Source organism: Elephas maximus, chromosome 11 (assembly GCF_024166365.1).
Source record: "Elephas maximus indicus isolate mEleMax1 chromosome 11, mEleMax1 primary haplotype, whole genome shotgun sequence".
NCBI lineage: Eukaryota > Metazoa > Chordata > Mammalia > Proboscidea > Elephantidae > Elephas > Elephas maximus.
In genome coordinates this window covers 108,526,820-108,549,479 of record NC_064829.1, presented here as the reverse complement: position 1 = coordinate 108,549,479, position 22,660 = coordinate 108,526,820, and the positions used below count along the sequence as shown (strand labels likewise).

The following is a 22,660-nucleotide window of genomic DNA, read 5'->3' as shown; positions in this document are numbered from 1 at the left end:
CCTAACAACAACAACAACACTTCCATGGGCTTTGAATGTGGATCCAAGTAAAATGAAATCCTTGACAACTTCAATCTTTTCTCCATTTATCATGATGTTGCTTATCGGTCCAGTTGTGAGGATTTTTGTTTTCTTTATGTTGAGGTGTAATCCATACTGAAGGCCATGGTCTTTGATCTTCATCAATAACTGCTTCAAGTTGTCTTCACTTTCAGCAAGGAAGGTTGTGTCATCTGCATCATGGAGGTTGTTAATATTACCAATAGTTTTTGGAGATCATATTTTGCCCTTTCCATCTGTTCGGCTTCTTGCTCTCATGTATTCATATGACGTCTTAAGGATTGCTATTCTCACAGATGACGAAATGAGCTCAGAAAGTGTTATTAGTTCACTAAAATAACACAGCTGGTAAGTGGCAAGGGTCAGGATTGGACCCCAGGTGTGCCTAATTCTGAGGCCTGAATACTTTCTAATCTGCTAGTTGCCTTTTCATTAAAGAGGGTGGGTTGACCGAATTACCCTAAAGATCCCTTTTAGCTTCAGAGAGATTTAAACCTGACAGACATTTCTTTGCTTATTTTCAGGATCCCTGGCAGGGGTCCTGGCTGCTGCTAAGGCTTAGTGGCTTTACTTTGAGCCCTGGTGGTGGCACAGTGGTCAAAGTGCTTGGTTGCCAATTGAAAGGCTGTTGGTTCGAACCCAACAGGTGCTCTGCAGGATGTGGCAGTCTGCTTCGGTAAAGATTTACAGCCTTGGAAACCCTGTGGGGGCAGTGCTCTCTGTCCTGTAAGGTTGCTATGAGTCAGAATTAGACTCATCAGCAATTGGTTTGGTTTTTTGGTTTAGGAGACAACACCTGGGTTTGGAGAGAGAGACAGGATCAAAGGTCTGATCCCTGAACTCCTTCTTCACCTAGGGATTTTTCCTGTGTCCGCATCTCCCTCACCAAACCTCCCTCTCCACCTGGATTCCTTTCCTGGAATGAAAAGGGTGTAGCGGAGTTGGTTTTCAGGTTTTTATTGTGGGTGTATTTCTGGCTGCAGGCCAGGGGCACATGGCAGGCCCTGCCAGGAGTGGGCAGAGAAGGCCAGGTGGGACTGGTGCATATGGATGGGGAGGGTGGACAACATCTTCACTGGCAGATCTTCAGTTCCAGCGCCATCTGGCAGAGGGTGCAGGGCAGACAACAGGTGAGGGTCGCCCAGTGTTCCGACCGGAGCCTTGGGGGGTGGAAGAGAGAGGTCAGGAGCCCTGCCTTGGGTCCCAGGAGTCCAACTCCAGCCCCTTCCTCCCTCCAATCCAGGAGCCCATACACCAGCCCCCTTCTCCCTCAGACCTAGTGATTCAGCCCCGAGCCCCCTCCTCCCGAGGACCTCGGCCCGGAGCGCACCTGGATGTGGTAGCGCTCGCGCAGGCCGGTGCAGAGGGAGTGCAGGCCTCCGAGCAGGTAGGGTGCGCAGCAGCACTCGCAGAAGTCTTCTTCGGAGATGCGGCAGCCGAGGCACAGTGGCGTGAAAGTGCCACACAGACCAGGCTGGCGCGGGGCGGTCAGGGGCGGGCCTCACAGGGCACCTCCCACCGGCTCCTCCCGGAAGCGGCGAAGTTCAGGGGTCCAAGTAGGGAAGTTGGGTCCCATGGGGAGTGGTGTCTGAAGAAGAGAAGCAAGTGTCCCTGAGGGAATTAAGGGCCCGGTTAGAAACTGGAAATTGAAGGTTTGACGGGGAAGTAAGGGGTCACACGAGGATAGTTGAGGGTTCGGATTCGAAGAGGAGTGGAGAGTTGGAAGGTATGAGTGTTGGAACCCTCAACAGGGTCCTAGGAAGGGGTAAAGATTCGAGGATGGGAAATCAGGGTTCAAGGAAGGGAGGTAGGGAGAATTGGGCGTCGGAGAGGGCGAAGGGGGAGCTTGCCGCCGCCCCCGGCCTGGAGAGGGAAGGGGCACTCACAGACAGGCACGTCGCTGCAGCAGTCGGTGAGATCGGTGTGCCAGTAGCTGCGCGGGGTCTGGTAGCAGCTGCTGGCGCACGGGGGCTGGCTGGTCACAGGGTAAGACATGGCTACGGAGGCGGGGACCTGGGGTCAACGGGTAGCCTCGTAGCGCCTTCTGGGCTCTGCACTCCTTCCACCCTACCCTCTGCGGGGCACTCACTCTGAGCGGGGCCTGCAGGACGCCACTGTGCTTCCAGCATCGACACCCCTCTCTGTCTCTGTCGCGGCTGCCTCCTGCACATTTTGTGGGGCTGGGGTGGGGGGCTCCTGCACATCCGGGGCAGGGCGGGTGCCCGTTCTGGGCGGGGCCGGGACGTGCCGCTGCCTCCTCCAGGTCTGGACCTAGGATGCTGGGTTCCCAACCCAAATTCGGGGGCCTCTAGAGTGGAAGCAGATGCCGCCTGTCTTCGCAGCCAGGATGCCCAGGGGAGAGAGGCGGCCAGGTCCCGGGGACTGGGAGGGTTGCTGTTCGTCCAGCGATTCCTCCTTTGCCCTTCACGTTATCGTGCAGCTCAAACTGCATCTTGTGGGCTCTGAGGAGGTGGCGTTGGGGACGGCCGAGGTGGCCGCGGGGATGAATCGCTGCGGAGACTGTCCAACTGACCCTGGAGACTAGGGGAGAGGAGGGCAAGGGACTGGGGTGGAGGAGTGGCTAGGTGCTGGGCTTACAGGGGGCAGAGAGCTGGGGAGAAAGAGGCCAAGTCAACCTGCAGGCCCGGAGAGACAGGGAATAAGGAATGGCATGGGGCCGGGGGTGGTGGTGGGGCGGGGGGAAGAACCTTCCCAGCTCTTTACAGCTGCCTGACAGACCCAGAGGCCCTTCCACATACCAGAGGCAGGGCTGGAGGGAGAGACTAAGAGACAGGCAGCCAGAGTCAGAGACAAGGGGAGAGAAAGATCAGAGCAGGTACCCATAGCGATGCCTCTGGTGACACACCTGCGCAGCACTGACTCTGCCGCAAGCCCATTTCAAAGATGGAACACTGAGGCTCAGAGAGGTGAAGAGAAATGCCCTACAATCCGATGACCCACACCAAGGGAATTAGTAGAGGGGTGCTGGGCCCCAAAACTTCCAAACTCAACCCAGCACCACTGAGGCTGAGAAAAGGGATAGGGATACAGGGAGCATCAAGAAAGACAGAGATGCCCAGAGAGACAGACCTTCAGAGATATGAAGGGAGATGAAAAGATGTGAGTGGGGTGGGATGGGGAGAAAACAGAGCAGAGGCACCTGGCCTCATGTACCTGTGGGGCTGTGATGGCGATAATGGTGACGGGTGTGTGCGACAAGTGTACTGAGTTCTCAGTCTTGAGCCAGGAGTTGCTTATATTCAGAAAGGCCACTGGACCCTGGGCGGGGCTCTGACTGAGATGCCCAGGAGCCCAGCCCCAGTGGCTGACACTCTTCCTCTCCCCCCCCCCGCCCAGGGATTTCCCTGCCCTCTCCACCCACCAGTCATTGGCCAGGTAGCCGTCTTCCAAATTCCTTGGCATAGACAAGTGAGCACTGACAGCGCTGCATCGGTTTGTTGAAACATCTCAGTTGGTATTGCATCAATTCCTGGAACCTTGTTTTTTGCCAATGCCTTCAGTGCAGCTTGGACTTCTTGCTTCAATACCATCGACTCCTTATCATATGCTATCTCCTGAAATGGTTGAATGTTGACCAGTTCTTTTTGGTATAGTGACTCGGTGTATTCCTTCCATCTTCTTTTGATACTTTCTGCATCATTTAATATTTTCCCTGTAGAATCCTTCAATATTGCAACTTGAGCCTTGAATTTTTTCTTCAGTTCTTTTTAGTTTGAGAAATGCTGACTGTGTTCTTCTATTTTGGTTTTCTATCTCCAGGTCTTTGCACATGTCATTATGATACTTTGTCTTCTGGAGCTGCCCTTTGAAATCTTCCGTTCAGCTCTTTTACTTCATTATTTCTTCCGTTTGCTTTAGCTATTTATTCTACATTCAAGAGCAAGTTTCAGAGTCTCTTCTGACATCCATCTTGGTCTTTGTTTTTTTCCTGTCTTTTTATTGACCTCTTGCTTTCTTCATGTATGATGTCCTTGATGCCATTCCACAGCTCCTCTGGTCTTCGGTCATTAGCGTTCAGCGTGTCAAATCTATTCTTGAAATAGTCTCTAAGTTCAGATGGAAGACACTCAAGGTCGTACTTTGGCTCTTGTGGACTTGTTCTAATTTTCTTCAGTTTCAACTTGAACTTGCATATGAACAATTGATGGTCTGTTCCTCAGTTGGCCCCTGGCCTTGTTCTGACTGATGATATTGAGCTTTTCCATTGCCTCTTTCCACAGATGTGGCCGATTTGATTCCTGTGTATTCCATCTGGCGAGGTCCACATGTGTAGTTGCCGTTCATGTTGGTGAAAAAAGGTATTTTTAATGAAGAAGTTGTTGCTCCTGCAAAATTCTGTCATGCAATCTCTGGGATTGTTTCTATCACCAAGGCTATATTTTCCAACTACCGATCCTTGTTTCCAACTTTTGCATTCCAATCACCAGTAATTATCAATGTATCCTGATTGCATGTTTGATCAATTTCAGGCTGCAGAAGTTGGTAAAAATCTTAAATTTCTTCGTCTTTGGCTTTAGTGGTTGGTGTTTAAATTGGAATAATAGTTGTATTAACTGATCTTCTTTGTAGGCATATGAATATTATCCTACCACTGACAGGGTTGTACTTCAGGATAGATTTTGAAATGTTCTTTTTGATGATGAATGCAATGGTATTCCTCTTCAAGTTGTCATTCCCAGCATAGTAGACCATATAATTGTCCAATTCGAAGTGGCCAATACCAGTCCATTTCAGCTCACTAATGCCTAGGATATTGATGTTTATACATTCCATTTTATTTTTGACCATTTCCAGTTTTCCTAGATTCACACTCCAATTATTAATGGATGTTTGCAGCTGTTTCTTCTCATTTTGAGTCATGCCACATTAGCAAAAGAAGGGCCTGAAAGCTTGACTCCATCCACGTTATTAAGGTCAACTCTAAGGAGGCAGCTTTTCCTCAGTTATATTTTGAGTGCTTTCCAACTTGAGGTGCGCATCTCCCGGCGCTATATCAGACAATGTTCTGGGTATTCACTGGCTAATTCTTTTCACAAGTAGACAGCTGGGTCCTTCTTCCTAGTTAGTCTGTCTTAATCTGGAAGCTCAGCTGAAACCTGTCTGCTACAGGTGACCCTGCTGATATTTGAATACTGGTGGCGTGGCTTCCAGCATCACAGCAACATGCAAACCCCTGCAGTAAGACAAACTGACAGACATGTGGGATCCATATTTATGCCCATACCTAAGAAAGGTGATCCAATCGAATGCAGAAATTATCAAACAATATTAATATCACACGCAAGTAGAATTTTGTTGAAGATCATTCAAAAGTGGCCGCAGCAGTGTATCAACAGGGAACTGCAAGAAATTCCAGCTGGATTTAGAAGAGGACGTGGAACCAGGGGTATCATTGCTGATGTCAGATGGATACTGGCTGAAAGGAGAGAATCCCAGAAAGATGTTTGTCTGTGTTTTATTGACTATGCAAAGGCATTTGACTGTGTGGATCATAACGTATTATGGATAACATTGCGAAGAATGGAAATTCCAGAACACTTAATTGTGGTCATGAGGAAACTACATAGATCAAGAGGCAGTTTTTCCGACAGAACAAGGGGATACTGCATGGTTTAAAGTCAGTAAAGGTGTTTGTCAGGGTTGTATCCTTGCACCACACCTATTCAGTCTGTATGCTGAGCAGATAACCCGAGAAGCTGGAGTGTATGAGGAAGAATGTTGCATCAGGATTGGAGGAAGGCTCATTAACAGCCTGCATTATGCAGAAGGTACAACCTTGTTTATTGAAAGCGAAGATGACTTGAAGCACTTCCTGATGAAGATCAAAGACCACAGCCTTGAGTATGGATTACATCTCAATATAAAACAAAAATCCTCACAACTGGACCAATAAGCAACATCATGATAAACCAGGAATATATTGAAATGGTCAAGGATTTCATTTTACTTGGATCCACAATCAATGCTCATGGAAGCAGCAGTCAGGAAATCCAAAGACGCATTGCACTGGGTAAATCTGATGCAAAAGACCTCTTTAAAGTGTTGAAAAATAAAGATGTCACCTTGAGGACTAAGGTGCACCTGACCCAAGCCAAGGTGTTTTCAATTGCCCCCTCATATGCATGTGAAAGCTGGACTATGAATAAGGAAGACCAAAGAAGGATCGATCGACACCTTTGAATTGTGGTGTTGGCAAAGAATATTGAATATTCCATGGACTGCCAAAAGAACAAACAAATCTGTCTTGGAAGAAGTACAGCCAGAGTGCTCCTTAGAAACAAGGATGGTGAGATTACATCTTACATACTTTGGACATGTTATCAGTAGGGGTCATTGCCTGGAGAAGGACATCATGCTGGGTAAAGCAGAGGGTCAGTGAAAAAGAGGAAGACCCTCAGAGATGGATTGATATAGTGGCTGCAACAATGGGTTTAAGCATAACAACTATCATGAGGATAGTGCAGGACTGGGGAGTATTTCGTTCTGTTGTACATAGGGTTGCTGTGAGTTGGAACCTACTTGATGGCACCTAACAACAACTCTATCCCCCATCTTTCCCGCTTCTCCAACTTTCCCTTCCTGCCTCACCTCCCAGGACTGAGGATGGGGGGATTCAAGGGTGAGGAAATGGGGGTGGACACAGGAAGGGGGGTGGGCAGAAATACAGATAGGGAGATGGGGAGAGAAGGGGGTTGGTCAGCTCGGTCGAAGTGCAGAGACACAAAGATAAGGACAGAGAGAGAGATGGGGAGGGAACGGGAGACATAGAGACAGGGGAGACAGAGAAATGGTGAGATGGGAGCGAGAGAGAGATGAGGTGATTCAGAGAGACTGAGAGAGTGAGGAACAGACATGGCAAAAGAGATGTCAAGAGACAGGCAGGATGATCTGGGGTGAAATAACAAGAAAGGGGGAGACAGACCCAGAGACAAGAGACTCAAGGCTTGAGAGATGGAGAGGCAGGTGGAAGTGGCCAGAGCAGAGGCTTAGAGGGAAGGGAAAGGGGGAGAGGAGGTAGAGCCAAGAGAAAGGGTGAGAGGTGGGGGTGCAGGAGAGTGGAGGTGTGGGGTACCCCTTTAAGAGCTTCCCCTAGCATATTTAATGATGTCCCCCACTGCCCTGGGGGAGAGGGGGCATTTTTCTCTCATTCATGACCAGGAGGCATGTGGGGGGTAGTGTGCTTTTGGGGGGATGACTCAACCTGGAACCAAAGTAAATAAACACACCTCACTCCACCTCTAAATTGGGAAGGGGGTTGGCTGGGAACTGAGAAGCTGTAGTTCTCGAAGGAGGTGCATATGGGCTGATACTCCTGGGTCTTAACAGAGGAACAAACTGGAGGCCTGGATTCCTGCTGTTTGTGGGTTCAGCTCTGGGAGGGCAGGACCTGCCAGCCCTGACAGGCCTTCTGTTGTGAAAACAGCCACTTCCCTGTTTCCAGGAAGGAAGGAGCTTGAATTGGCCAAGGGGGAGCCAGAGAAGTATTTACTGAACCCAGAGAAGGTGAGAAAATGAAAGCCTGGACTTCTGGGTCTGAGGGAGGAAGTGGCTGGGGAGGGGAGGTCCAGGGTTTTGGATCTGAAGGAGAAGGAAGCTGGGAGCCTAGACTTTTGGATTTGAGGGAGGAGGGGACTGAGGACCTGGAATTCTGTGTCTGAGAGGAGGAGACAGGGGGCTGAACTCCTGTGTCTAAGGGAGGGGGCGCTGGGGGCCTGGACTCTTGGGTCTGAGGAAAGAGGGGGCTGTGGGCTGGACTCCGGGGTCTGAGGGAGGAACGTGCTGGTCCCTGCCTATTTGTGATCACCTTGTCCTTCCCTCACCAGATTGAAAACTGGGTGGCAGAGGGCCCCAGCGAAGATGAGGCCGTGTGTGTGAACTGCCAGAATAACAGCTATGGGGACAAATGCGAGAGCTGCCTCCACGGCTACTTCCTCCTGGATGGAAAGTGCACCAAGTGAGGCAGGGCGGAGGTGGGGGGAGCCTGAGACCCTTTCCCACCTGACTAGAAATCGCTCTGGGAGTCAGGCACCCCTCCTCAGGCCTCTGCCCTCCATCAGGAGAGGACAAAATCCCAGGGTGCCCCCAGGCTGGCGTGAGGGGAATGAGCGGGACTCAGATGAGAGAGCTCTCCCGCCTCAGAGGCCAGTGCTAAAACCCAGGCCACAGAGCGGCCCATATCCAGGATATTTTTAATGTGTGGAAACCTAACTCCTGATTCGCCCCAAACCTGCTCTTCTCACAGTCTTACCTATTTCAGGAAAAAGCAAGCTCCATCCTTCCAGTTGCTCAGTCACTTTCTCACCCAATGTCCTATCTGTCAGCAAATTCTGTTGATTCTACCTTCAGAATAGACCCAAAATCCCACCACTTCTCCCCACTGTCCCACCCCACTGCCCCTGCCCTGGTCTAGCCACTCACCTCTCCAACCTGAACTAATGCACAGATCTCCTCAGTGTGCTCCCCGCCCATACCCTTGGCTGTTTAGTCTCTTCCTCACAAGCAGCAAGGGGGACCCTGTGAATATCTTAGTCAGATCACAGCCCTCCTCTGCTCAGAACCGTCCTGTGATTCTGTCCCCCACAGAGTAACAGTCAGAGTCCTCACCTTGGCCCAAGGTCCTGCATGATCTGCCTCTTGTTCCCCTTCTGAACTGCCTCTTCACTTCTCCCCCTCACTCTCCACTCTAACCACACAGGTCTCATTGTTTCTCTGAAATGCTAAACACACTCCCAGGGTCTTTACACTTGCTGTTCCCTCAGCTTAAAATGCTCTTCCCCCAGGTGCCCCTATAGCTCACTCCTTCACTTCTGCTCATGTGTCATCTTATGAAAGAGGTCTTCCCCTCCTGTTATCCTTGTTAGGTGCCGTCAAGTTGGTTCCAACTCTTGGAGACCCTATGTACAACAGAACGCAATGCTGCCCAGTCCTGTTCCATCTTCACAATTGTTGCTATGTTTGAGCCCATTGTTGCAGCCACTGTGTCAGTCCATCTTGTTGAGGGTCTTCCTCTTTCTCACTGATGCTCTACTTTACCAAGCATGATGTTCTTCTCCAGGGACCATCCTCCCAGCACTTCCCTGCCTTGTTTTTCTTGTCACCTTCAACCTACCACATCATTTATCTATCTATTGGGCTCCCTGCTAACTTGTCAGTTCCTTGAGGGCTGGGACCTTGTCCACTGCTATGTCACCAGCACCTACAACAGTGTGGGGCTCACTATAGGTGGAGAGAACGAGTGACCACAGGTGATGTTGTTCCTCCTGATATGGAAGGGAGATGCTGGCTGAGAGAAGGGAAGTGATTTTGGAGTTGATGTGGGACAATGGAGAGTCAGACAGGCTGGTGTCAGAATCCAGGCTCCTCTCTTAATCAGTCCTGAGTTCTTGGACAAGAGACTTCACCTCCACAGGCCTTAGCTTCTGAATCTGTGAAATGGAAAGATGAGCCTGTACCTCCCAGGGATGGTGCTGGGAGGATTAAATGACTCATGCCAAGCACCCAGGATAATGCCTGGGGTGCTGCAGACCCTTGATAACCTCCCCCCACTTTCCCTAAGGTCATCGGTGGGTTGGTGGCCTGGAACGAGCTAGAACTCAGGCCTCTTGCCCCCTGAGGCCAGGGTTTCTCTACACTCCGCCCCTCCCGCCACCACCACGAGCCTGTTGTCTTCAGGTCCATGGGTACCAGAGAGAAGTGACAGCTGAGAGGATGCATGCAGGGAGGAGGGACGCGTGCTCTGGGGGCATCTGGCACGGGAGCATCTGTAGAGCAGGGTCAGGAGTCAAAGGGAGGGTGGCTCTGGGTCCCAGAGAAAAGGTCCAGGCATGGTGCAAGTGCTCTGCAGAGGAAGGCAGAGTGGCTGCTAGGAAAAGGCCTCCCCAAAGGGCCATAGTTTACATGGAGGGGTCTTGAAGAAGAACCTCAGCTCCTCTCTGGTCAAGCAGGGTAGACTTTCCTCTGGCCTCAGGACTCCCTCTCTACTGTAGGTTTGCTCCCCAGTTGGTAATTCTGCCTTTTTAACACCCCTCCGCTCTCCAGCAGAAACTGGCAATTTTTGGACACCCTGCCCCTAATGTCTGCTCTGTGCTGGGACAGCTCTCAGCCACTTAAGTTAACCTGTGCTAAATAAAGGACTTCTTCCTCAGGAGGACGTCCTTGGGCGGTGCAAAGGGTTAGTGTGCTTGGCTGTTAACTGAAAGGTTGGAGGTTCGAGTCGGCCCAGAGGCACCTCAGAAGAAAGAGCGGACATTTACTGATACTTACAAAAAAGCAGCCATTGGAAACCCTATGGAATAAGTTGTACACCTGTAAAAAGCTGAACTGGCAAATGTTGTGTGGTAGATATATTTACAATAACAAGAAAAAGAGCAGCTGCTGAAGCTGCTTATGAATGACGAGACATCTCATGGGATTTGGTTTCTTGGTTTGGAGATATAGGGTCGTGGTTTCATGGGACATACTGGCTAATTAGCCTAATTATGTGTTAAGTGCATCTGTTCCACCTCCTAGTTCATCGCATAGTGCTCCGGGTCTTAAAAGCTTGGAAGCAAGTCACTCAATATAAAGCAATTCGTCTCTATTCATTTGGAGCGACAGAGGAAGTACAGTCAGGAATTGGAGGAGTGTATGGAATGTGTGGTTAATTGTCTCGTTGAATAACTGCCTCCTTTGTCATGAGGCCAGAAGAACTAGACGGTGCCCAGCTACTGTTACTGAACATTTTGATCAAAGATTCTATAGAAGAATCCTGATCAAAAGGGGAAAACTGCAGACAGAATTTCAAATTCTCTTGAAATCCAGTCTTTCTGCAACTATGGAGGCTGGATGTACCCCTGACACTATTGCCCTAAGATAACCTTTAAGCCTTAAGCCAAAAATATCTTCTTTAAACCAAACAAGAGTTTACCTTAACTAATAAAGAATGTCTGCCTTGAGCACTGTGTTCTCTGAGAACTATCTATAGGGGATCAAAGTGACAACAGCAATTCAAAAAGACTAAATAGGAAACTTAGGGGGAAGAAAATAGGCTCAGAAAGCTTTATTAATTCACTAAAATAACAGCTAGTAAGTGGCAAGGGTCAGGGTTGGATCCCAGGTCTGTCCAGTGTTGAGGCCTGAACACTTTCTAATCTGTTAGTTGCCTTTGCAGTAAAGAGGGTGGATTGAACAAATTGCCCTAAAGATCCCTTTGAGCTTCAGAGAGCTTTAAATCTGACATTCCTCTGCTTTGGAAACAAAGTCCCCAAGCCTGTTACAACTGTGTGTAAGCCAAGAGCTCATAGGTATTGAATGAGCCGGGAGTTCTAAACGTATCCTTTGAACTTCAGTGCCTAGGCTCTGCCAAGACTCTATGTTATGGTTTTGCCTATTTTCAGGGTCCTTGGCAAGGGTCCTGACTGCACTGAGGGTTAGTGCTTTTACTCTGAGCCCTGGTGGTGCAGTGGTCAAAGTGCTTGGCTGCTAATTGAAAGCTCTGTATTTCAAACCCAACAGCCACTCTGTGGGAGAAAGATGTGGCAGTCTGCTTCTGTAAAGATTTACAGACTTGGAAACCCTGTGGGGCAGTGCTCTCTGTCCTATAGGGCTGCTATGAGTCAGAATTGATTCGTCAGCAAATGGTTCAGTTTTTTTGGGTTTAGAGAGGGAGAGACAGTTGGGTTAAAGGTCTGACCCCTGAACTCCTCCTTCTTCACCTAGGCATCTTTCCTGTGTCCCCATCTCCCTCACCAAGCCTTCCTCTCCACCTGGATTCCTTCCCTGGGATAAAAAGGATGTAGGCGGAGCTGGTTTTCAGGTTTTTATTGTGGGTGAATTTCTGGGTGTGGGCCCGGGCAGAGGGCAGGCCCTGCCAGGAGGGGGCAGAGAAGGCCAGGTGGGACTGGTGGACATGGATGGGGAGGGTGGGCAACATCTTCACTGGCGGATCTTCAGTTCCCGCGCCATCTGGCAGAGGGCGCAGGGCAGACAAAAGGTAAGGGCAGCCCAGTCGTGCCCCACGGAGCCCTGCGGGGTGGAAGAGACAGGTTAGGAGCCCTGCCTTAGGTCCCAGGAGTCCAGATCCAGGAGTCCAGCCCCCCAGCCCCCTCCTCCCTCAGACCCAGGAGTCCTCACCCCCAGCCCTCTCCTCTCTCAGACCCAGGAGTTCTTACCCCAGCCCCTCCTCCCTCAGACCCAGGGGTCCTGGCCCCAGTCCCCTCCTCCCTCAGACCCAGGGGTCCTGGCCCCCACCCCTTCCTCCCGAGGGGCTCGGTCCTGCGCGCACCCGGATGTGGTAGCGCTCGCGCATGCCGGTGCGGAGGGAGTACAGGCCTCCGGGCAGGTAGGGCGTGCAGCAGCACTCGCCGAAGTCGTCCGAAATGCGGCAGGCCAGGCACATCGGCGCGAATGTGCCACACAGACCTGGCGGGAGCAGGGCGGTCAGGGGCTGGCCTCACGGGGCACCTCCCACCGGCTCCTCCCCGGAAGGGGCGAAGTTGAGGGGTCCAAGGGGGGAAGTTTTGCCCCAGGGGAGCAGCGTCGAAGGAAGAGAAGCGAGCGTCCCTGAGGAAAATAGGGGTCCGGGAGGGCGACTGGAAATTAAGGGTTTGAGGGGGATGTTGGGGGTCACACGAGGGAAGTTGAGGGTTCGGGTTAGAGGAAAAGTGGAAATTTGGAAGGCGTTGAGTGTTGAGGGTCCGAGGAAGTGGTAAAGGTTCGAGGGTGGGAAATCAGGATTCAAGGAAAGGAGGCAGGGGCAGTAAGACGTCGGAGGAGGCTGGAGGGGAGCTTGCCCCCCCCCCCGCCCCGGCCTGGAGAGGGTAGGCACTCACAGACAGGCATGTCATTGCAGCAGTCAGTGAGACGCGTGTGCCAGTCGCTGACCTGGGTCTGGTAGCCGCTGGCGCACTGGGGCTGGCTGGTCACAGGGTAGGACATAGCTGCGGAGGTGGGGGGCTGGGGTCAGCGGGCAGCCTCGCAGCGCCTCCTGCGCCCCGTACTCCTTCCACCCCACCCTCTGCCGGGCAGCCTGGGCGGGCCCTCCAGGCCGCCCACTTAGAGAACACCACTGCACCGCCCCCGGTGACACCCCCCCCCGTCTCTATTGGGGCTGTCTCCTGCACATTTGGTGGGGCTGGGGTGGGGGGCTCCTGCACATCCGGGGCAGGGCGGGTGCCCGTTCTGGGCGGGGCCGGGACGTGCCGCTGCCTCCTCCAGGTCTGGACCTAGGATGCTGGGTTCCCAAATTCGGGGGCCTCTAAAGTGGAAGCAGATGCCGTCTGTCTTCGCAGCGAGGATGCCCAGGGGAGGGAGGCGGCCAGGTCCCGGGCACTGGGAGGGTTGCTGTTCGTCCAGCGATCCCACCTTTACCCTTCACGTTGTCGTGCAGCTCAAACTGCATCTTGTGGGCTCTGAGGAGGTGGTGTTGGGGACTGCCGAGGTGGCTGCGGCGATAAATAGCTGCGGAGTCTGTCCAATGGACGCTGGAGACTAGGGGAGGGGAGGGCAAGGGACTGGGGTGGGGGGCTAGATGCTAGGCTCTCAGGGGGCGGAGAGCTGGGGAGAAAGAGGCCAAGTCAACCTGCAGGCCCGGAGAGACAGGGAATAGGGAATGGGGTGGGGGCGAGAACCTCGCCCACTCTTTACAGCTGCCCGACAGACCCAGAGGCCCCTCCACGTACCAGAGGCGGGGCTGGAGGGAGAGACCAAGAGACAGACAGGCAGAGTCGGAGACAAGGGGAGAGAGAGAGCAGAGCAGGTATCCACAGAGATGCCTCTGGTGACACACCTGTGCAGCACTGACTCCGCCGCAAGCCCCTTTTGCAAATGGAACACTGAGGCTCAGAGAGGTGAAGAGAAATGCCCTGTGTCTGATGGCCCAGGCCAAGGGAATTAGTAGAGGGGTGCTGGGCCCCAAAGCTTCCAAACTCAACCCAGCACCACTGAGGCTGAGAAAAGTAGTAGGGATACAGGGAGCATCAAGAAGGACAGAGATGCCCAGAGAGACAGACCATCAGAGATGTGAAGGGAGATGAAGAGATGTGAGTGGGGTGGGATGGGGAGAGAACAGAGCAGAGGCACCTGGCCTCAGAGCAGAGGGCTGCGGGTGGGGTGCTCCTACCTGCAGGGCTGCGGAGGTGATGAAGGCGGCAGAGGTGTGGGTGAAAGGGTACTGAGTTCTCAGTCTCGGGCCAGGAGCTGCTTATATTCAGGCAGGCCACGTGGCCCTGGGCGGAGCTCTGACAGCAATGCCCAGGGAGCCCAGCCAGTCTGGCTGACCCTCTTCCCACCACTGGGATTTCCTCTCCCTCACCATCCCCCACCTTTCCCCTCCACCAACCTTCCCCTGCTGCCTCAGGACTGAGGAAATAATGGGGAGTCCAAAGGTGAGAAAATGGGGGGTGTAAACCGAACGGGGGTGGGCAGACATAGAGACAGAGATGGGGAGAGAAGGGGGGTGGTCGCCTGGGTGGAAGTGCAGAGACTCAAAGATCAGGACAGACAGAAAGATGAGGAGGGAATGGGAGATATAGGGGCAGAGGGCAGACAGAAATGGTGAGATGGGAGCGTGAGAGAGAGAGAAAGAGAGAGAGAGATGAGGTGATTCAGAGAGACTGGGAGAGTGAGGAACAGACATGGCAAAAGAGATGCCAAGAGACAGAGAGGCAGAATGATCTGGGGTAAAATAACAAGAAAGGGGGAGACAGACCCAGAGACAAGAGACTCAAGGCTTGAGAGATGGAGAAGCAGGTGGAAGTGGCCAGAGCAGAGGCTTAGAGGGAAGGGAAAGGGGGAGAGGAGGTAGAGCCAAGAGAAAGGATGAGAGGCGGGGGTGCAGGAGAGTGGAGGTGTAGGGTACCCCTTTAAGAGCTTCCCCTAGCATATTTAATGATGTCCCCCACTGCCCTGGGGGAGAGGGGGCATTTTTCTCTCATTCATGACCAGGAGGCATGTGGGGGGTAGTGTGTTTTTGGGGGGGATGACTCAACCTGGAACCAAAGTAAATAAACACACCTCACTCCACCTCTAAATTGGGAAGGGAGGAGGCTGGGAACTGAGAAGCCGCAGTTCCTGAAGAAGGTGGATATGGGCTGGTACTCCTTAGTTTTTAACAGAGGAGAGAATTGGGGGGCTGGATTCCTGGATCGGGGGCAGGGGGAGCTGGGGATGGGCTCCTGGGTCTGTGGGAGGAGGGTGTGGGAGCCCAGACTCCTGGGTCTTGTTAGGGTAGCTGCGTTCCTGCATGGGGCAAGGGTCCTGGATTCCAGACTGCTGGGTTCCTGAGGGTAAAGCAGCTGGGGGCTTGGATGCCTAAGTCACCCAAGCCTCCCCCTAGACAGGCCTGGCAGGCTTAGAGATGACTCAGTGAGGGAAGTGGCATTAGAGTCGGGTGGGGTTCTCTGCACGGGTGTCATCCCAAAAATGTAGGAGGCACCGGAAAAGTGGGGTGTCACCTACAAAGAAGGTGGCGTCATCACCGCACTGGGTATAGGTATGGGGCGATGGCAGGTTGAACACCCTGCTGGCCTGGGATCCCAGCTTCTCCCCAGCCCCCACACACACCAGGACCCAAGCCTTGGTCTCCCAGCACCACCCAGATGGCTTGTTCTCCTTGCCAAAGACCTGTGGTCAGTGCCCAGCCTCTTGCCTGCGGGTCTCCATCTTTGGTCCAGGAGTCTGAATGAGGCACATATCCGTATTTCTGTTGTTGAGTCTTTCCATTTCTGGGTCTCTGTCTCCCTGTCGGAAATCCTGGTGGCATAATGGTTAAGAGCTATGGCTGCTAACCAAAAGGTTGGCAGTTCGAATCCACCAGCCACTCCTTGGAAACCCTATCGGGCAGTTCTACTCTGTCCTATAGGGTCGCTATGAGTTGGAATTGATGGCAATGGGTTTGGTTTTTTGGTTGGTCTCCCTGTCTCTGCATCTTTGTCTCTTCAGCTGTAAATCTCTCTCTCTCTTGTCTCACCTCTGCAAATCTGTTTCCAAAACTCTGAGTCTCTGTCTCCCCATCTCTGCGGGTCTCTCCTCCCAATCTTCCTGTCACTGTGTCTTCATCCTGGGTTCTCTGTCTCATGTCTCAGCATCTCTCCTCATCTCTATCATTCTCTCTCCATCTCCAGGTCTGCCCTGTGGAGGCAGCCACAGGGCCCCATCCCCTCAACCAACTGGCCTATGTGCTGGGGGTGACTCAGGGTGACTCAGCCCGAGGACCCTAGAGCTCCCAGGATGTCAACCGGAGTTGCCCTCAAGTTTACTCTCCCCTTCCTGACACAGCCTGGGGGCCCCAATTAGATGCAGCAACTCATATAGATGAGGAAATCGGGACTGGGGAAGCTGTGAGGTGGCTTGCTTGGGGGTGGGGGAAGGGCATCAAGCAGGAAGAAGAGAGGCCTGGGGGTGCTGAGGAGCGACTGGTACAGTCACCAGGCATCTGACTCCATCCCCCTCAAATAGGATTGCCAGATAAAATCTAGGATGCCAGTTAAATTTAAACTTCAGATAAACAACAAATACTTTTTACTATGTCACAAATGGAGCCCTGGTGGCGTAGTGGTTAAGAGCTTGGCTGGTAACCCAAAGGCTGGCAGTTTGAATCCACCAGCCACCCCGTGGAAACTTTATGGGGGCAGTTCTATTCTGGCCTATAGGATTGCTATGAGGCGAAATTGACTTGATGGCAATGGGTGTGTCCCAAATACGTATACCAAAAAGGAAGATAGAAGAATTGATGTGTTCAGACTTTAGTGTTGGCAAAGAATATTGAATATACGGTGGACTGCCAGAAGAATGAACAAATCAGTCTTAGAAGAAATACAACCAGAATGCTCCTTAGGAGAGAGGGTGATGAGACTTCAGCTCGCTTACTTTGGACACATCATCAGGAAAGACCAATCCCTAAAAAAAGACATCGTGTTTGGTAGAGTGCGACTGAAAATGAGGAAAACCCTCAGTGAGGTGGAGTGACACTAATGGCCACAACAACGGACTCACACATACAAAGATCATGAAGATGGTGCGGGACCAGTTAATGTTTTGTTCTGTTGTACATCAGGTCTCCACGAGTCGGAGCCGACTTGACGGCCACTAACAATGTGTCCCAAATATTGCATGAGATATGCATACACTGGAAAAGTATTCATTGTTTATCTGAAATTCAAATTGAATTGAAAGTCCTGTATTTTTGTTTGCTAAATCTGGCAACCCTGCCCTCAAAGACACAGGAATCCAGATTCCCAGCCCATTCGTTCCCAGAAGCCAGGAGTCCAGGCCCCCAGCCCTCCCTCTTCAGGATCTGAAAATCTTGGTCCCTATCGTCTCTTCCCTCAGGCACAGGATTCAAGGCACTAATTCCCCTCCTCTCCTCTGGCACCCAGGAATTGAGCATCCACCCCCCAACCCCCTCAGGACTCAGCTCCCAGCCCTCTACTCCCCCCGAAGTCCAGGCCTCCAGTCCCCTCCGCCCCCAGAACCCAGGTGTCCAGGCCCGGACTGGGTCCAGTTGCCCAACGTGAGTTTCACAAGGCGGGTGGTGCCATCTGTGACCCTGGAGGAACCGGTCGGGCTGAGCGGACAAGTGAGGTGGCCCGGGTTCCTATCCTAAGACTACCGCTTCCTTGAAGGCCAGCCTAGAAGGGCTGGGAGGGAATAGGAGAGACTGAGGGAGCTCTGGGTGTGCCACTGTGTCTAGGTTTGGGTGTGTTGTGTGGCTCCCTAGATGCTGTGTGTCTGCGTGAGAATTGTCACAGTGTCTCTCTTCGTGTTGTTTTCTATGTTCTGGGAGATGTTAAGGGGGGTCTTTTCTATTTTTATGCCTTTATTGTCCTCTCGTGATTCTCCACACTGTGCAGCTGTGTTGGGGTGTGTTCTCAGTTGTGTGTTGTGGATCTGTTATTCTGACTGGATTAAGGCAGCAATTATTTATTGAGTGATAGCTTGTGTGATGGTTGAAAGCATGAACGCTGGAGCTAGAAAACCTGGGTTCAGATCCTGACACTGCCTCTTAGTGGCTGTGAAGCTTTGAACAAGACACTGTACTTTTCTGGACCCCAACTTTCCCATCTGCAGAATGGGTTGTTGTTGCAAATAGGGTTGTTGACAGGACTAAATGAGTGAATTCATGTAAAGTGCGTAGAATTGTGTCTGGCACATACGAAGTGTTTTGTTAAGTGTTTACGATGGTGCTGTGCTGTTTTGGTTGCTGAGGACATGACAGTGAACAAAACCATGTCTCTGCTCATGATCCTTCTGGTAGGAACTGAATGTGTGAACTATTGATGGTTGAGCATATAATTGTATAACTGGGTGTGTGTCTGTTTTGCCAGTGGACTGGGATATTCCTGCATGTGTTGTGAATGTGGGTGATTCTGTGATTGTGTGCAGTGGTGTCACTAGGAGGATGCAGGGGGTACAGACCACACTGGGTGACGCTGTCACGGGGAGGAGGTGACACCAAAATGACTATAAAATTTTTGTGCAGTGTTTCAGCAGACATTTATTATTTTTTATGAAAATATCCCTGTAGTTATAACCACCAAAACATTTTTCATAAGCCCAGCATACACATATCAATATACCTACAAGTCTAAAACTCTATGCTAATTTACTTTTTTGAACCTTCTCATGCGCTCCTGTCAGAGCTGTCGTTATTACCCAATTATAAAGATGCTTGGAATCACGTGGTTTCTGTCTGCACGCGCTGCATGCATGTGCTGTTGTTTTCATTGCTGCCACTGTTTTTTTAGTTGCTGATTTTGTCAAATTTTCTGATGTTTTAGCTACAATATTGTGATAATTTGCACTGTGAACCTATATCAATAACTTTTTTGAGAATGAAGTAACAATTAGAAGAAGAAAAATAAAAAAGGCTTCCACTGAGTTACTAATGATGTTATAATTCGATGTAGATTTTACAAAACAATTTTGTTGTTAGTAATCGTATAATCTAAGAAATATTACATTTAAACAATTTAAACTATATTCATCACATATTATTCTGATTAAAATTGATAATAAACTTACATGTATAATGATTATTGATTTTATAACTCTTTGATAACCAAATAGAGAAATTGACAGTTTAAGACATGAAGTGAAGGGAGATGGTGTCTTGATACATGTTTAGAAATAGAAGGTAAATCTTAAATTCGGCTTAAAAATTTCAGTTTTTTAAAAAATTTCTTTAGAAACATCACTGTCTTGCAAATATATATCTGATTTCAATGACATTTTCAGGGTTTAAGTTTGAATGATGGTTTAAAAAAGTGACACATTAAAGTTAGATACATTTAGGCTGTGCGTATGATATTGTAATTTAAAGGTGCAATTTTAATTTTGCTATTATGTCACTATTATTGCCATTACATCCAGCGATATGTGGGAATTACAATTCAGAAGTAACATTAGTACAAAACACATTACTAAGGATTCTGCATGTCTGGTAAGAGAGGCAGTCCATGGCGGGGTTGACGCCATGAGTTACCACACTGGGTGACACCAACCCTAGTGATGACACTGCGTGCCTGTGTTTGTACTCTTAGGTGTGTGGTTCTCCGATTGTGTGGGTGTCTCTGTAAGGGCACGTTTTTGTGTGTTTGGTGTGAGCTGGTGTTCCTTACTCTGAGGTGCTGGGGATGTGTTTATGTCTGGGGTCTTGAGAAACCCTCTGTCAGCCCCAGGGCCACTCCCTGAAGTGCCCAGGGAGGGTGGTGTCTTCTGAAACAAGTCTCAGTGTCTCCCTAATTGGGATGACAGGATGGGTGGGCCCAGCACCTTCAGGAGAAACAGGAGGGTGAAAGGGAAGGTGAGAGGAGGTGGTGAGGCCAGGGAGAGGCTAAGGGATGTGACAGGGACACAGAGAGCTATGGTGGGATGGGGCAGAGAAAGAACTGGACGAAGGAGAGATGTGGGTGTTTGTCCATCTCTTCTACCAGCATTTGCTGAGGCCCTGCGATGTACCAGAGCCTGGGGTGGCATTGGTTCAAGGTTTGGGGGAAAGTAGAGAGAACCAGAGGGATGAAGGCCCTCCAGGAAAGCAGTTGCTGCCCTAGGGTGGCCCAAGTGTCTCCACGGTGGGCCTCAGTGGCAGTCATTGAGAGGATGAGTGATGGAGGTGCAGAGATAGAAAGGTCCCTGCCCTGTCCAGTCCTCCCTAAAGCCTGATCTATCCAGACCAAAGAACAGAGGCTGTGGGGGAAAGGCCCCTCCTAAGCCAGGGCACCCCCGTGAATCATTTTCTTATCGTCTCTTAATAGGGTAATGACACGCCTGCCCCCTCCTAATCACTATTTTTGACCCCTACATGCCCCACGCCCACAGTAAGAAGGATTGAACAAGCCTGCTATCATAGAGTCAGGGAAGGAAATACCCGGGGAGTCCCCATCCTTGGTCCTTCATCCTCCAGAACCCAGCCCCATCCTCTCTCAGACCCAGGAATCCCAGTCCCCAGCCCCCTCCACCCACAGGATCCAGGAGTCCAGCCCCCAGCCCCTTCCTCCCTTGGACCCAGGAGTCCTGGCACCCAGCTGCCTTTTCCCACAGGACCCAGGTGTCTGGGCCCCCATATCACTGCTCCCCAGCCCCCGGAGTCCAGCCCCCAGCCTCCTGCCCCCTTCTCCCACAGGACCCAGGAGCCCAGCCCCCAGCCCCTTCCTCCCTCAGACTCAGGAGTCCAGAACCCCAATCCCTTCCTCCCCCAGACCCAGGAGTCTAGACTCCCAGCCCCCTCCTCCAGACCCGGGAATCCAGGCCTCCATCCCCAGACCCAGGAGTCTGGGCCCTCACCCCCCTTCTCCCACAGGACCCAGGAGTCCAGCCCACAGCCCCCTTCTCCCTCAGACTCAGGAGTCCAGAACCCCAGCCCGTCCCCCTCAGACCCAGGCATCCAGCCCCCAGCCCCCTCCTCCTCAGACACAGGCATCCAGCCCCCAGCCCCCTCCTCCCTCAGACCCAGGTGTCCAGCCCTCAGACCCCTCCTCCCTCAGACCCAGGAGTCCAGGCCCCCAGCCCCCTCCTCCCTCAGACCCAGGAGTCCAGAACCCCAGCCCCTCCTCCTCAGACCCAGGCATCCAGCCCCCAACCCCCTCCTCCCTCAGACTCAGGAGTCCAGGCCCCAACCCTGCTCCTTTTGTTCTCTGTCCACCTTCTTTTCTCTCTGTGCCTGTCTTTATCTTTTTATCTCCATCTGTTTTTTGTGTCTCTCCTATCTCTTTACATCTGTATCTTGATTCACCCTCACTAAAACACTGGGCCTCAATTTTCTCACTTGTAAAATGGGGATAATAGTAATAGTCCGATCTTTTAAAGCTGTGATGAGGAAGATGTGAGATAATTACGTGAAGTGTTTAGCACACAACCTGGCCCACAGCAAACTCAGTACAAGAGCGCTGCTATTATTGTTTTTATTATTTTTATTTCTTCATCGGTACCTATGTTTTTCCTGTTTGTTTCCAGGTGAGTCTCAAGTCTCCTTGTGTGGGTGCTGACAGCACCCTGGCCCTGGCTTCCCTTTTAGGCCAGAGATTCCCCTAAGCCCTCTACCCTCTCCATCTCTATTCCAAGACTGGTCTTAAGGCCGAGAACTGTAGCCTGGGGGTGGGACTGGCTCCAGTCTCGTAATTAGCCTTGTAAAATCTTGAGTCCCTAATCTGTCATCCTTGAGCAAGCCAGTGACTGTTGAATCCAGGCATCTCCTTCTCTAGATCCAACGCTTCAAGGTCCTCAGCCCCCTCCTCCCTCGGGACCCAAGTCCAGGCCCCCAGTTCCTACTCCCTTGGGTCCTCAGACCCTTCCTCGCTCAGGTCCAAGAAGTCCGGGCTCTCCGTCCCCATCCTCCCCCAGGACCCAGGGATCAGGCCAGCGAATAGCCCAGGTACGCGTGTCCAGAAATCCCATTCATCGCCTTTCTGCAACCGACCACGTCCTCAGCTAACTCCCCTTCTTTCTCTTTAGGGGCGGGTCTGACACGGAGGCACGCATGCGGAGTCTAGCAGCGATAAGCTGTCAGTCACTGTCATCCAGCCAATAGACACTCCCATCTCCTGCCTCCCTAGGCCTCTCAGGGCGTTTTCCCTGGTAGGCGGGGCCCACACAGCCCAAGTCGGATAGCGATAGGCTTGTGAAGACCCGAGTCTCCGCCAGTCTGTCAGTCGGCCAATAGACAAGGAACCTGCGGGGTCAGAATCCGGGTTCGCTGGCGGTGCCCTCCTGGCTCCGCAGAGGCCGGAGTAGGCTCGCGAGGGAACCGGCTATGCGGGCCAGGCCGGGTAAGCCCTTCCCAGTACGCCCAGTATTGGGATTTTGGCCATAGCTCGGACGGGGAACGGTGAATTCTGTGAGGTTCGCAGCGGAGGGGGAAGCGTAGTTAGGGTGAACCCATTTTACTGTTGGAGAAACTGAGTCCAGGATGCACAATCTCAGATATTCATCCGTCCATTTCTCACACCCTAAGCCTGATCCTCATCTGTCCCTGTCTGCCCTGTTCACCCATGCGTTCAATCCTTCCTGTCCTCGTAATACCCTTACTCACTGATTCCCGCCTGTACCCACTCAACTTGCTCACTCACCCACCGATTACTTAGTTAAATATTTCCTGAGGCTTCTG

At 51.6% G+C, this 22,660-nt stretch overlaps 2 protein-coding genes and 1 long non-coding RNA gene across 4 annotated transcripts; 1 reads left to right on the top strand and 2 right to left on the bottom strand.

The window, feature by feature from the left end:
- Positions 1 to 1,010: 1,010 nt before the first annotated feature.
- LOC126085441 (uncharacterized) lies at positions 1,011 to 2,120 on the bottom strand. Its single transcript, XR_007519276.1, has 3 exons — positions 1,947 to 2,120; positions 1,391 to 1,671; positions 1,011 to 1,220 (listed from the first exon to the last, which is right to left on the bottom strand). It is a non-coding gene; the product is annotated as an uncharacterized LOC126085441 (long non-coding RNA).
- Positions 1,581 to 11,312, top strand: LOC126085438 (multiple epidermal growth factor-like domains protein 8). Of its 2 annotated transcripts, none has more exons than XM_049900826.1 (5): positions 1,581 to 1,786; positions 4,302 to 4,379; positions 7,523 to 7,584; positions 7,905 to 8,035; positions 10,227 to 11,312. In XM_049900826.1, the coding sequence occupies exons 2-5, from the start codon at positions 4,364 to 4,366 to the stop codon at positions 10,255 to 10,257; spliced, it is 240 nt and encodes a 79-aa protein (XP_049756783.1). In that variant the 5' UTR covers positions 1,581 to 1,786; positions 4,302 to 4,363; the 3' UTR covers positions 10,258 to 11,312. The 2 variants fall into 2 exon arrangements, with proteins under 2 accessions (XP_049756783.1, XP_049756782.1); XM_049900825.1 differs by having other exon boundaries at positions 1,665 to 1,786; positions 7,505 to 7,584.
- A 558-nt stretch (positions 11,313 to 11,870) lies between these two features.
- Positions 11,871 to 13,059, bottom strand: CNFN (cornifelin). The gene is made up of 3 exons (XM_049900824.1): positions 12,891 to 13,059; positions 12,344 to 12,480; positions 11,871 to 12,084 (listed from the first exon to the last, which is right to left on the bottom strand). The coding sequence occupies exons 1-3, from the start codon at positions 12,994 to 12,996 to the stop codon at positions 11,995 to 11,997; spliced, it is 333 nt and encodes a 110-aa protein (XP_049756781.1). The 5' UTR covers positions 12,997 to 13,059; the 3' UTR covers positions 11,871 to 11,994.
- Positions 13,060 to 22,660: the final 9,601 nt, after the last annotated feature.